Source organism: Argopecten irradians, chromosome 1 (genome assembly GCF_041381155.1).
Source record: "Argopecten irradians isolate NY chromosome 1, Ai_NY, whole genome shotgun sequence".
NCBI lineage: Eukaryota > Metazoa > Mollusca > Bivalvia > Pectinida > Pectinidae > Argopecten > Argopecten irradians.
The window spans coordinates 19,757,825-19,771,590 of NC_091134.1; the positions used below are offsets into that span (position 1 = coordinate 19,757,825).

Here is a 13,766-nt window from a genome sequence, read left to right on the forward strand (position 1 = left end):
TTCACTTGGTAAACAAATATATTACAACACAATTTTGTACAATTTGGAATGTCAGATCTATCAAATTAAAATGTAAACAAATTAATAGATCAGTGCAGATCTATCTGTTTTCTCTGTAAAAGATAAAATGGTAGATGAACCATCTACAGTATGCATAATGTTTTTTAGCAGGATTCATATTAACACAGTGAGAAATGTTTCAAACGTGAAACTGCCACTTCTATGTTATTTCAGTGAATGTATACCATATAACAGCCAATTTTTCAGCACATTTATATTCATTTTTATTTTTCTTTGTATTTACATGTTCACAGTACGATGCAGTAAACACAAACGTTTTAGAACAAATACCTGTGTATCACTTACATTAAAGTTGCATATGAAGTATTATGTACATACATGCTATGTATTATCACAGGAGCTTGACGCTCTGTCAATAATATATAGAATAAATACATAAAAAAATACTTCTATATACTAGTGTTTTTATATGGGGGTATTTTTTATATATTTATACTATATATTATTGACAGATTGTCAAGCTCCTGTGGCATTATACAATAATCATATCACATCTGAAGTACTACATATATATATATATCTCGAATACAATACAATCACAAGTACTCAATATAATGCATACATTTTGTGATATACAATGTACTACAATGTGCACAAAATGTATGATACAATACTGGCATTCTATAGTCATATCTTTCTATTAAGATCATACAAGTCACAAGGAAAATGTAGCCTTTAGCTACGTGCTTTTCAACAGGTAAAATTGTGTTGAAGTTGGCCATTTGAGACCACAAGAAACAGGTGGTCATAAGACATAGGTGGTCAATGTAAGCTGATATCACAATTTTAATCTGTAATTTATTTGTATATTATCTAAGATTAGATTACCCAGGCAGAATGAAACATTTCAAATTTGTTTTCCTGTAAAAAAGAATTGCATGCATTTGATTAAGTAAGAGATTCTGCAAAATTAAAGTTTAATGAGGGAATTCACTCAATTACAAGATATCTCAGTATTGTTAAACCATATGCCTGAAAGTACCTGTTAATAGCTACATTAACTGAAAGGAGATTCAACATTTGAAAAGATATTGTTTGAAATTGGCAAAAGTGGTATAATGAGCAACTTCTATCTATTTTTTTATCTATCACACATGTTGTATTCATACTGACTATATACTATGTAATAGCCCAATGTTGACATTGACATTCATACAGAACAATTACATCAGAGTGTACATGTACATAGTGACATGGTCACAATACTTTAATTTCATACATATCACAGCACCATTACATGGCAGACTTCATTAATATTTGTATATATTGCACAGAAAAATCCAACTCTACAAGCCAGGAGTATTAATACAGTAATCTCCTTGGGTAAGGACAGTATCATATTTATACTCTTGATTAGTGTAGTTGAGAAAAGTCAATTCACAAAATATTGATAGGGAACATAAAGAAAATCATCCACATAAAATATATATAGGGGTATAGGGAATAGCTATATAGAGAAATAAAAGAATACAGGGGTTTCAGGATACTAAAATGATTAAATCATCATTAAAATCTTCATAATAGTAAAAGTCACTGCCTTTAACCACCATACAGACCTTCATACTGACAACAATTGATGATTATGATGAGATTGAGATTTAAGTGCATTTAACAATATTGTATTTACATGTTGGTATACAGAGTGATCTACCCTTGTCAACAGGTATTTAAAGTTAAAAATGTTGTGGAGTGAGACTCGTGGCCGGAACAAAATTTTTTGCCAAACAGGTATGTAAAACCAAGAAAAAATATTTAAATAATAAATTGTTATGAGAGTTCCATGCAAATGTATGAATTAACTATGAAAGCCGTTGAATATTTCTCATTTTCACTAATGACATTGACAATCATTTTCTGGTTACAAAGGATTATAACTCTACGTATTAATACAAAAAGATTTTCGCCATTGGTGTCTAGGTGAAATTCTGTTTAAATATTGAAACAATAATATTTCACAATTTAAAATCAGATCTATGATAAAAAAGGAATTACAATGTGATAATACTTTGCTAATTACAATGTAAAATGTTGATATTTTTAACACAAAATAGACTAGAGTCTTCCTTCACCATTCAAATCTTCATCATGGTAAAAGTGAGGTATGGGTGACATTGAAACATGAACTGTAACAGATCTTTTAGATATTAAAATTCAACAAATAATTAAAAATTATATTTCATGAAAATTGGAAAGGAAAACAATTGATTTATATTAAAAGTATTCAATAATTATACATAAGTATTTGAATAGAGTTTTTAAAAAGGTTTGATTAAGAACCATATGTGTTAAAGAACTTATTAAACAGAAAATAGATAAAATATCATTATGCAATCAATTGTAAATTCTGAATTAAGCAAACTTAGATTTTAGAATAACATAGGAAAAATACTAATTCCACTCTGTGACTTGTATCACTGTATCAAAGTTGAAAATAATCTTTAAAAGAAAAACTTCATCAATAATATTAAAAGCAGGGTCTGAAAAATACAATTAAACTTGTCTATTCAACAATAAAGGATAAATCATAATTACAAAATTCTCAACATTAGATCTATGAAACATCTAGATTAAATTTCAATTTCACAATTTTCTTAGTATATTTAGCTGTATTTTAGATAGAGTTTTCCCAAGAAACAGTCTTATAATTGATAGGAAGGTTCTAGATTCTTGTTAGCATTTAGACTTATCCACTCATTTTGAGTTGGAGATTCTGTTCTTCAGTATGGAGATTTGGTCACTCATTCTGAGTAATCAGCTCCATTAGTTCACTCGCACAATATAAAGCCTAGGTCTACTTCACTCATTCTCAGTTAATGAACCCGCTTGTAGTACCATTTGTAGACTAGTTCACTCATTCTCAGTTGATGAACCTGTTTGTAGTTCCATTTGTAGACTAGTTCACTCATTCTCCGTTAATGAACCTGTTTGTAGTACCATTTGTAGACTAGTTCACTCATTCTCAGTTAATGGACCCATTTGGTTCTGCCCTAACCTCTGTATAGTCTATAGGTGAATCCTGGTTCACGACCTCATTATCAACTAGCGGCTGATTCATAAGTGTGTTGAAGTCTCTAACACCGTAGTACTTAAACTGAAACAATAGCTGGAGAACAGTCAAGGAAAGATTCTTTTTATGAGTTATTTTAAACATTTTATATAAGCATTTCAACTTTTCCTACTAACAGTATTCAGTATAAATAATTGGTGAATTAGAATTGCTGCCCTGGAGATCTTGATAAGAATAAAATATTATCTATCAGTATCAGTAAATATAACTGTTTTGAATTAGCATTGTCTGCCTGGAGAAAATCTTGATAAGAATAATATTATCGTAGTGCATGGCACTTCTGGTTCATGCTATAAAAGTGTTCTGTAAATCAAAATTGTCAATAATATCTCTTTTTTGACAGCTATTGTCAAGTAAAGACATAAAAAGGATACAGAAATATCCAGAAAGATCACTCCTAGGCTTCCAACCAGCCAGGGAAGGTGATGCAGGACAAAGTCTCCATCTAACGATCGGACAAGAATTGACAAGCCATAGGTGATGTTTCCAACAACAGCGAGAACAAACATCATTACTGATAGGCCCTCTGTTGACTTCCTCTTGTACTGAAACAATTAAAACATCCATGGAGGCTTTATTCTTTGCCAATTAAGAAATAGTCAATATGCAGATTATCTCCCTTTGCTGTAATTATGAGAAGAGTAAGAGAAATGTCTACTTGGCAAACAGGGACAGCTACTGTTTTATGTTTTACAACACGGTGATTTATTTTATTTCTAGGTACACAAGTTTCTTCATAAGGCATAGATATAGAACAAGCAATGTTCCTACCAATGATACCCGATACACAGGGACATTAAAATCAATGTTATACACTAATCAAATGATTGTTTATCTTCTTCTTCCTTACATAGCTCGAGTCCTACTTATACTCACGTTTTTATACAGCTGTGAAAGTCTGGATCCCACATAGAATATACTAGACACAATACCAATGGCATATCCAGACTCATCTCGAATGTTCTGAAATAACATAGTCAAAATTCAAATAAATTAAGTTCAATATTTGTCCATGGAAGAAAACTTTGCATGTTTACTGACTTTAATGTGAGAACAATTTTAGATATTACTTTAATTCAAGCAGTTTTTAGTTAAAGCTATGGATCAGTGTGATCCTGGTACCTTGAAGAACTGGACATGTGTGAGATTGGTAGACAGAAGTTGTCTACTTCCGGGCCGTGGTATATGGACAGTGTTCCGAGTCAGGTTTGGGACCCCCTGCCATCTAGACACAATGGCCCCTAGGGTATTGACTGAGAGGAACGCCCCAGTAAAACACAGAACTATACGGGCTGGACCGCTAGGCTGTATCTCCTTGTCTTCTGTAAAACGAATAACACAGAAATTAGAACGACTATCTTAAATGTCAACACACAATGAACTCTACATAAAACTAGATAATGTGGACCCTAATCTTTTCGTTGCTAGATTCTGGGTATAAAGTAGTCCAAGATACTCTGGTGCGGACATCAGACTTAAGACATTATGACAGATAGATATCTGATGTACATGTAATATGCAATATGAAAATGTGGAATTCGCCGAGACCATTTGGTACTGGGCCAGGTCATCTCATATTCAGACTGCTTACAAAACATAACCACCGAGAAGCACCACTTACCATGGTCTTTACAAAACATGAATAAAGTCATAATGTCTAAGTCTGGTGTCAGGGCCAGAGGATCTAGAGCTAGGTATATAGTTAACAACAAATCCAAATCATCAAAGACTTGATATTTATCACAGTTTTACCTCTGTCTCATCTAAAACCATCTTGTTATATATGGAGAATACTGCATTTTAAAATAATGTTTATAAAATATAAAATACTGTAAAAACATCTGAACAACTCATGATATCATTGATGCTTTTGAAAAACCTATTATTAGTAGTTTTGTACTATCTTGCAATATATACACCCCTCAGTCTAAATTTTTGGATGATCTTGCCTCAATTAAATACTGAAAATGAGCAATTTTTAAGACCTTACCCTGAATCGGGGTTTTGACAGTTATATCTCCCATTATAATCCATTTGACATGTAAACAACATAAGATTAAATACATCTAAGCATTGATGTCACTACTTTTTAACTTCATCGGGGTATGAAAGAAATTTTGTGTGCAAACTGTGTGAATCCGCAAAGCGCTGCAAAGCGGATTCTTACTTATGTTATTTCATAACCTGATGAAGTTAAAAAATAGTGACATTGAACGATGCTTATTATTAATTTTTCAGACTTCTTGATAAAATGAAATACATTTAAACAAACAATTCCATTGATTTTCCAATGGATTATTTTTTCCCAAATTAATATGCTACATTGACGTCTCTATTGTGACGTCATGATAATGTGAGTTTTCGCACTAATCTTGGATTTTTTTTTCATAGTTGTGTGAAGAAAAATAATCAGAAAGTCTATTTAAAACAAACAAAAATTAGTTATGCAAACGATAAGGTAATAAATTATAAGCCTGCATAGATATTTTACTCCATGATGGCTGTTACTTGTAAGTATATCAATTTGCAATCATGTTTTCGTTTATCTTTTTTAAAGGTCTGTTATATTGAGCACAAAATCTCACAATATTTCATTGAAAAAGATGGGGAAATGATTTTGATCACATTGTTGATGATCAAATGGAGGTAGCTTAGAAAAATTTCTGAATATAATGCCAGTGGATATATCTTATGAACAAACATCAGCTGAGTAACTATTTAATATGTATGCTTACAGAATATCACCTTCTCTTTCAATCTATGTAAGCTATTTATATGGTAGATAGATTATAATTAGATTGGTTGTAAAAATTGTTCAGTTATATCACCGGTATTATTAAACATCAGAACAGTGTTCTTCCTTAAGGACATTTTCCAGCTGGTCCTAAGGACCGACTGACCTTAACAGCTACTGGTCCTGACTGAAAGTTACTGGTCCTTACAAAGTTACAATTCATCCTTGTAGTTTATATACTAGCAAAGTAAAAGTTTTACAAACAAAAATATCCACATATCTGTTTTAGTATCGTGCGCTCTCAACAAAGTTGACTGAAAACCAGAATATTACAAAAATCTGTTTTCTACAATTTAATCTTTCTTATTTTGTATATCTTTAGTAGTCTATCAGAACTGGACCAAAAAGTTGGCGGTCAAAGGACCAGTTGCATGGGAATAAAATTGTCTGCCTTACTATTTAGTTGCCGGTCATGGGCAGACGGACAGGCGTTAATTTTGAACGCTGCATCAGAGCCCTTCATTTAAATACATCTTTATTCATCTCCGTATTAAAAAGCCTAGCTATTTTAAAACCGTGTCCTTTGATTGTTGTGTATTACCATACAGTTTAATTTTAAACTAATGATATAGGTAGTAAATTACTTACTCTTGGAGGATTTCCATTTCCATATTTGGTAATATAGGAACTGACAAAACAGGACTATATCGGCAAAGACGAAATATACAGCAAGATAAACCTGGAACAAAAGAGATACAGGTCAGTTTAATAGGTCAGTCAAGGTCAGGTGCAGAGATATGAAAACGGTTAGAAAGAATTGTTCCCTTGTTTAACAATTAACATACTATTAACAGCTAGGGTCATGTAAGGATGGCCACCTGTGTGTGAGATGTCTAGTGTGTAGCATGTGTGAAGTGCGAGGTGCATATTTTGGGAGACTGCGGTACGTTTGTGTTGTGTCTTCTTGTATAGTGAGGCTATTGCCCTTTTTATAGTGCTTTAACACTGAAGCATGTTGCCGAAGACGCCAAGCAACACATCCCCAACCTGTCACATTATACTGACAATGGGCAAACCAGTCTTCCTACTCCCTGTATGCCAGGCCCTAAGTCGGAGCAGTAACTGCCACTTTCATAGAGTATGGTGTGTCTCAGTCAGGGGATAAAACCCATAGCCTACATCACAGAGGCGAGTGATCAAATGAAGGCCAAAAGTGAGGCGATGTCAAGAGAGATGATTGAAATAAGAAAGTAGAAAGAAGATCCTAAATTTAGTCGCCTTTGATATTCATGGAATGGGGGCAGGAAGGACAAGGCTGGGTAGAAACATCAGATTTGGGGTTGGGTTAAGGTTGTGTACAAAGTTAAAAGTTGATAGGAAGGTCATATTCATTCATAATTATCAAAGTTGATGTCAAACTAAAGAATGTCTGCAGATATATCAAAGGCAAATGCATAGGTCAAGGTCATGTATTGAGACTAGATATGATCTTAAAGCCTTGTATATTGTTTCCCATTGCAATTAAAAATATCTGCTACTCATAATGAAAACCATGACATAATTAACTCAAAAGTTTCCTTTAAAATTGTTGTAGTCTTTACTTTAAGGAAGAATAAATGCTAAATTTAGTGTTGGACTTTAAAAAATATATAGGAAGTTAGGAACTGTTGGGAGTTTTACAGACCAGGAAATTGGATAAAGATAAATGATTGACAAGTACCTGCAATGGTAACTGATTGGTGAGGATTGAACCAATGAGATTGGTGGCATCTCCTAAAGTCCACTGTAGTATAAGTAAAATAGATATTCCCTCCACTCCACGGATATTTCGACAATTCATCACCATTTGTCTGTAACATAAAGTAAATACTTGGTACAACACAGTCAGTCAGAAGTAGAGGATCAAGTGACTAAAATAAGTAACAATCTATCACATTCTACTAGCATAAACCTTCGCTTGGTAATAAGCCCCTCCCTATTTCAACAAGTCTTTAAGAACTAGGGTCATGTCTGGAACAAACCCCCTCCCTATTTTCTGCTTGATTGCTTGTAGCTTACCAGGAGTAGTTACAAGTAATTCTAGAAAACATCAATGAATGGAAATCAATCTAACATTAGATAATAAGTTGAAATCAATCATTTACCATTAAAATCCAGGATGTTCATTCTCATTCAGGTAATACAATTGCAATTTCTGGGGGTATCGCCTGATATTGAAACCCCAGAACCTGTTTGGGAAGATACATACGGAATACTGACAACCATCCATGATACCAGGGAGACAAGTCCGAGGATATCCGAAGCCACATCCTTGTCGTCATGGACACAGTCGTGGAGGATGATCCATGGCCACTGGACACTACAGTTGTTATTAGGTACAGATTGATTGAGGATATTTCCCCATTGGCTCCAGTAGTCCTCGGATGTCCGGCCAAACATCCATGGGTACAGTCCTGGCATTTTGTATGGGGTACTGTCCTAGTACTTCAAGGTATTGGAAGAGTCCTTGTCAGCACCACAAAGAAATCAGGCTGGGTCTGACCGTTATTATATTACTGTACTGATTCTATATTTCAAATATGGTGCAACATGTAGGACGACCATATATACACATCTCATACAGCTGAAGTGTAGTACAACAAATCTGGAATGACATTTTAATTATCATTAAGATACATATTTGTACAACCACAGGGGTTGAAACAATCAGACTAGACATAGTTCCCGTAATTAAGGCTGAAAACAAACTTATTTTTATGAATGATTAAATTCTTTTTTATTTTTCCCCTATAAATTTCATTCTGATACATGTATTTCACTTTTAAATGATAAAAAAATGAAGGTAGACAAGGGAGAGGTCAGTATGTGTGTGTGTTTTTGTCTCATTTTTGTTGAAGTGAAATTGTGACTTCACAGTAACTATAAGATAATTGTAGTCATAGATTACCATGTTTATCATTTAAGTGTTTTGTTAAATCATTAAAATTCAGACTAAGTATTGGTTAAATGTTTCCTGTTAGTTGATGATGTCAGTCAGGTGTTTTTATAAAAGCACAAATAAATTAGTCTGGTGATCAAAAAAATTATTTATCGAAATTATATTTCAACCGGATATATTTAAGCAAATACAACAGGATTAACAGCTTTTCTCTAGGATCTTTAGCCTTCCTCAACCACCACAACACCATAAACCTGCCCAATTGACATACACAGTGACACAAAGACAAATCATTCAGATTCCTATAGATATCACTTCTACATAAAAGAAATAGCATATCACTTGTGAATTAGAATTAATATGTCAATTTAAAACCCTTGGAGGCAGGTAAAAATCTTGGGAGATTAAAATCTGAACACCTTATTGCAGTTAAAGACAATTTATCTCTGTCTTGCACACCTGTCTAAGGTATACCCAGAGGCACCAGGAGAAGCACTGGTTGGCTGTTAGAAGGCCATAACCAGAATTACAGGCATACCGTGGGGATGTGGCACTTAGCTTGGTCAATTCTACTACAAGTAAGTACAAATTTCAATGATACATGCATAAAATGTTTCATAAAAAGTGTTTTAAACAAGGTTAGGAAATCTCATCCTGGTCTTTTGAGTTTCATTTTCCAGTCAAATTTATTATTGTAATGTACAATGTAGTCTTGTGTTGCATTTGAACACCAAAGTAATTATATAAGTAAACCAATCTAATTTAGAACACAAACATTCTTAGAATGCTATATTGTTCAATCTAACAACATATACATATATAATTGTTTTAACGAATACAAGTTAATGGTAATATTGGTGGGAGTTACAATATATTTATAAATCAATTACTCTTAAGATGTAATACTTTTCTTTATAATATATATACATGTATATATGATTGTGTACAATTGTATAACTTGCTATAAATTTGACATATGAATTTGTGGTTGAAACTGACAATAACAAAAGTGACTTTTTTGAGTTTAATATTTAAAAAATGGACACAATAAACTTCAACAATAATTCAATATTGAACAAACATCAAAAGGAGTTTTCTTCACGTGCAATAAACTTTCCATGTTTATTAAATAATAACAGGGTACAATACCACATTCCGTTTTCGTTTGATAAATGAAAGTGCATGAAGTTATTGCAACTTTACCGTATGGTTACAGAATACCAGGTAATTTTATTAAGTCTGAATCTTTTATAACTGAAACAGAAATTTGCTGATTCAATAGGTGCTTTAGCTATGTATATTATAAAGCCGTGCAGTGCTGCACTGTGATCCCTCCCATAAACTTGAGATAAAATTCAGAGAAATGTATTATTATCAGGGTTCTGTTCAGTCAACCAAACACATCTTTCTCCAGTATCTTCCTGGTTTGTGAGATACAGGTATTTGGTAGAATATAACCATGATCACTTTTATTGAAGTTGAAACACTGCCAAATTTCTAATGCTGAGGTGTAATTTATTAATACAAAGAGCTCATTGCAGGACCTTAGTAAGCAATTGTAATTTGAATTTATATGGTTAATTTATAGATTGTTTATTATAATATCAAAGTAATAGCATTGTATAGAAGCCAATGTCTTATCTATTGACCGAAGATCAGGTAAATCAGGTATAATATTGAACTACCGGGAGTTTTACCTGAGTTTTTACCTGAGATTTTTTACCTGGGGTTATATACCTTGGCTAGCTGATTGATTGACTAGCCCCTTTTTATCGGTCATTGATCCTATAGTAAAGTGCCTGAAGTGTCGCTGTGAAGATATGTCAGATATATTACTGTGGTAATCACCATAATGTTTATAATACTCCAGTTAATATGGCCAAAAAACTACAGGGTCACATAAAGGGGCCACATTAAGGGTGACTCATGCTCCAACAAAGACTCGCTGGTACAGATTTGACCATGGTAAATGTTAAAACTTAAAAATAAAGATTCATTGAGGCTAAAAAGGACTGACTGTCTTACAAAGATCTCACTGATATATATACCTGTGGACTAAGTAGTTAAGGTGTTCCAACACTACTTGCCATCCATCCCTTTGCTTGGAGTTCAAAACACTCATAGGGCAAATGCTAGGCCCTATTTCATCAATGTTCCTTACTTATCAGGGATAGACACTAACTTTTTCACCTCATCAGACCAGAGGGCTGCCATGTTGTTATCCTTGGCAGCCCTGATTCTGTTGTGGGGGCCTGCGGATATGAGCGCCGGAGATGTGAGCAGTATATAATATAAGGGGTCTGGGGGATGTACCTCCTGGGGGATGTACCTCCTGGGGGATGTTCCTCCAGGGGGATGTACCTCCTGGGGGATGTACCTCCTTGGGGATGTTCCTCCAGGGGGATGTACCTCCTGAGGGATGTACCTCCAGGGAAAAAATTCAATTTCTTTATTCAATTTCCTGCATTCTAGTAAATTTAGGTACTGAATTTGCAAACTCAAAGCATACAATTTTCCTTCCTCAAATTCACATGCACATGTCTGAAATATAACAGGCAGCCTGCAAGGCTACTGCACTTTGATATTCTGGCAGCCCAGTTATTTTTTCAGGTCGGGCTGCCAGGCTGCTGTTAGTGGCGACCCGGGTCCCCTGCTTAAATAGAATTCCTTTAAAAACTTAAAATTCTCAATAGAAAAGCATTTTTCAAAAATAATGTTTTGTTAAAGAAACTTTCCTTAATGTAAGAACTGCATTCGATTCCTATGGAGAAATTTTAAGTTAAGGAATTCCAGTTCAGGAACGTTGATGAAACTAGTACTAGGCCCAGGTATTAACTGTAGTTTTTATCGGGGTGCTACGACTTTCCACCACCTTCTTAACCTAGCACATCCTTAAAAATCCTGGCTGGCAATAGGATGCTCACAAATAATTCTAACTACCATATTTGTCCTAATAAGTGCTCAGAGCATTAAAAAATAAAATAAAACAAGGAAGTGCTTAATAGAATCAAATTTGGACTAGATTTCATAAAACAATATTGTACAGTAAGCCATACATCAATTTGCAAAAGAAACCAGATGAAGAAACCTACACAATTTTCATACTCAGTCTGCATTTAATTTGGAGCAAGTGAAATTGAGACCACAAAAAGAGAGAGGGTGCTTGTTGGATCTAATACTGGAAGCCTGAACCATGGTAATAATCAAAACTTGCTAGTAACTAAGTCTAATGAGTATTATCACCATATAACATGTCACCATGTTGGGTCATGTATTCAGCGATATCTTCAATGGCATGTTTCAGTCATGTGATAACAAAAGTCTCACTATTATAAATAGACAGAACATGAATGTAGTAATACTACATCCTCCAAAAATATACAGACATTCACCTATCATTTATTGATATACCTATAGTACATCAGTGCAATAAAATATGCCTCCCTATGAAATGACACCACATGCAACGGGACAGGGCGGGGGTGATCAGTAAAAATATGAACATGTCTTCACCTCTAGTTCATGCTAAAGGTCATACACAAGTATAGACAAAAAGGAACTTGGCAAGATTCCCTCCATATTGTCGGATCAGTTTCAAGAGTACAATTCTTTCCTATTGATTTCATAATGATTTTGAAATGCTACTGTGATGAATCTTACCTTCTTATCATGTACCGCAGCAACACGGAACAATTACAGTGTGTCAGTCTAGTAACAGATCATTTCAAACAGAGACATTTGTAATACATACATCACCCGTAAAACAGGTCTTCAGTATTAAACTGTTGAGGTACTTAAACATGTGACATTGTTAGTGACAGAGTTAGTATAAGGACACAGTTTCCCTAATACAGTCTACACAAGTGCTCTGATGTGGAGTATGAGTCATGAAGAAAAGAATAAAGGTTTTTTATTATTTAGTTATACTGTAAGATATACAACACAGTCAAGGAGCATTATGCTGATGGACACTGGCATTACAGTCCAAAGGTTTGCAATGTAATGCTAGACTTGAAAATGCTGGAACACTATCATTTTGGTTGGATATAATGTGATGTTATCAGGGAACGGTATATAGCTAGTCTTGAAGGGAATATGCAGTTGAGGAAGAGGTCTACTGTATCTACTGCTAATTACAGGTCAATGAAATCTTTCTTGGGTCTGTGCTGGTCAGCACAAAGCTTGTCGAGTGCTGACCATCGAGGTAAAACATTTCATTCATATACACATACTTTTTTTGGTTTTTTTTCCCACACATAAAATAAAAGAAAAGAATGAAATACATACTAGTTCCAGAAGAAGATTTTTTAAGATGACATCAAACTTTATACATCAACAATGTACATGTACTCCATGTTTCAATACTGTTGACACAATATATACATATATTTATTTTACATTGATTGCAAAACAAATGATATAACTTCACTATCAATGGTCTGGATGCAAGCATGCGAAGGGTCTCTTATATTGGAGTGACAGAGAACAAAAGTGTCCAGAGATAATTCATGTGATCAAGCAGTCTGAATTAAGTGACCCTTTTATTTGAGCATGCCAAGGACCAAACCAAGACAGACTTTTAAAGTGAAAGATGAATAGTTGCCTTATATTTCATGATCATTTCATCATTTGATCACCAATAATATCATATACGTCCTTGTTCGTAATATACTAATTTAATGCTTTCCATCAGGGATCGATACTAGCGGTGGTCCTGTGGCCCGAGGCCACAAGCAAATGGAAGGACCACCAATTCTTTCTTGACCGGTGGTCCGTTGGACCACCTAAAATATTCATGATATTATTTATGTAACCTCTTTCAATCGTTTTTCTAATTCACCATTCCAAGTTGATCGTTTTCTTGTTTTTGTTTTGTTTTTTTCCCTTGTAATTTTTAATATTGATGAATGCCGTAAATCACAGTACCGGAACCCTCTAACGGATGG

The 13,766-nt window shown here is 34.0% G+C and overlaps 1 protein-coding gene across 2 annotated transcripts in view; it reads right to left on the bottom strand.

The window, feature by feature from the left end:
• LOC138320049 (lysosomal amino acid transporter 1 homolog) overlaps window positions 1–13,766 on the bottom strand; it is a 14,677-nt gene continuing 911 nt past the window's right edge. Inside the window, exons 2-9 of one of the 2 annotated variants that reach the window (XM_069263146.1) lie at window positions 12,481–12,528; window positions 8,131–8,526; window positions 7,603–7,732; window positions 6,531–6,621; window positions 4,271–4,470; window positions 4,025–4,111; window positions 3,523–3,693; window positions 1–3,184 (exon numbers count right to left, since the gene is read on the bottom strand). In XM_069263146.1, coding sequence (XP_069119247.1) covers window positions 3,041–3,184; window positions 3,523–3,693; window positions 4,025–4,111; window positions 4,271–4,470; window positions 6,531–6,621; window positions 7,603–7,732; window positions 8,131–8,342 — 1,035 coding nt within the window. In that variant the 5' untranslated portion in view covers window positions 8,343–8,526; window positions 12,481–12,528 and the 3' untranslated portion in view covers window positions 1–3,040. The remainder of the gene's footprint in view (window positions 3,185–3,522; window positions 3,694–4,024; window positions 4,112–4,270; window positions 4,471–6,530; window positions 6,622–7,602; window positions 7,733–8,130; window positions 8,527–12,480; window positions 12,529–13,766) is intronic. The other variant, XM_069263140.1, reaches the window with a different exon arrangement.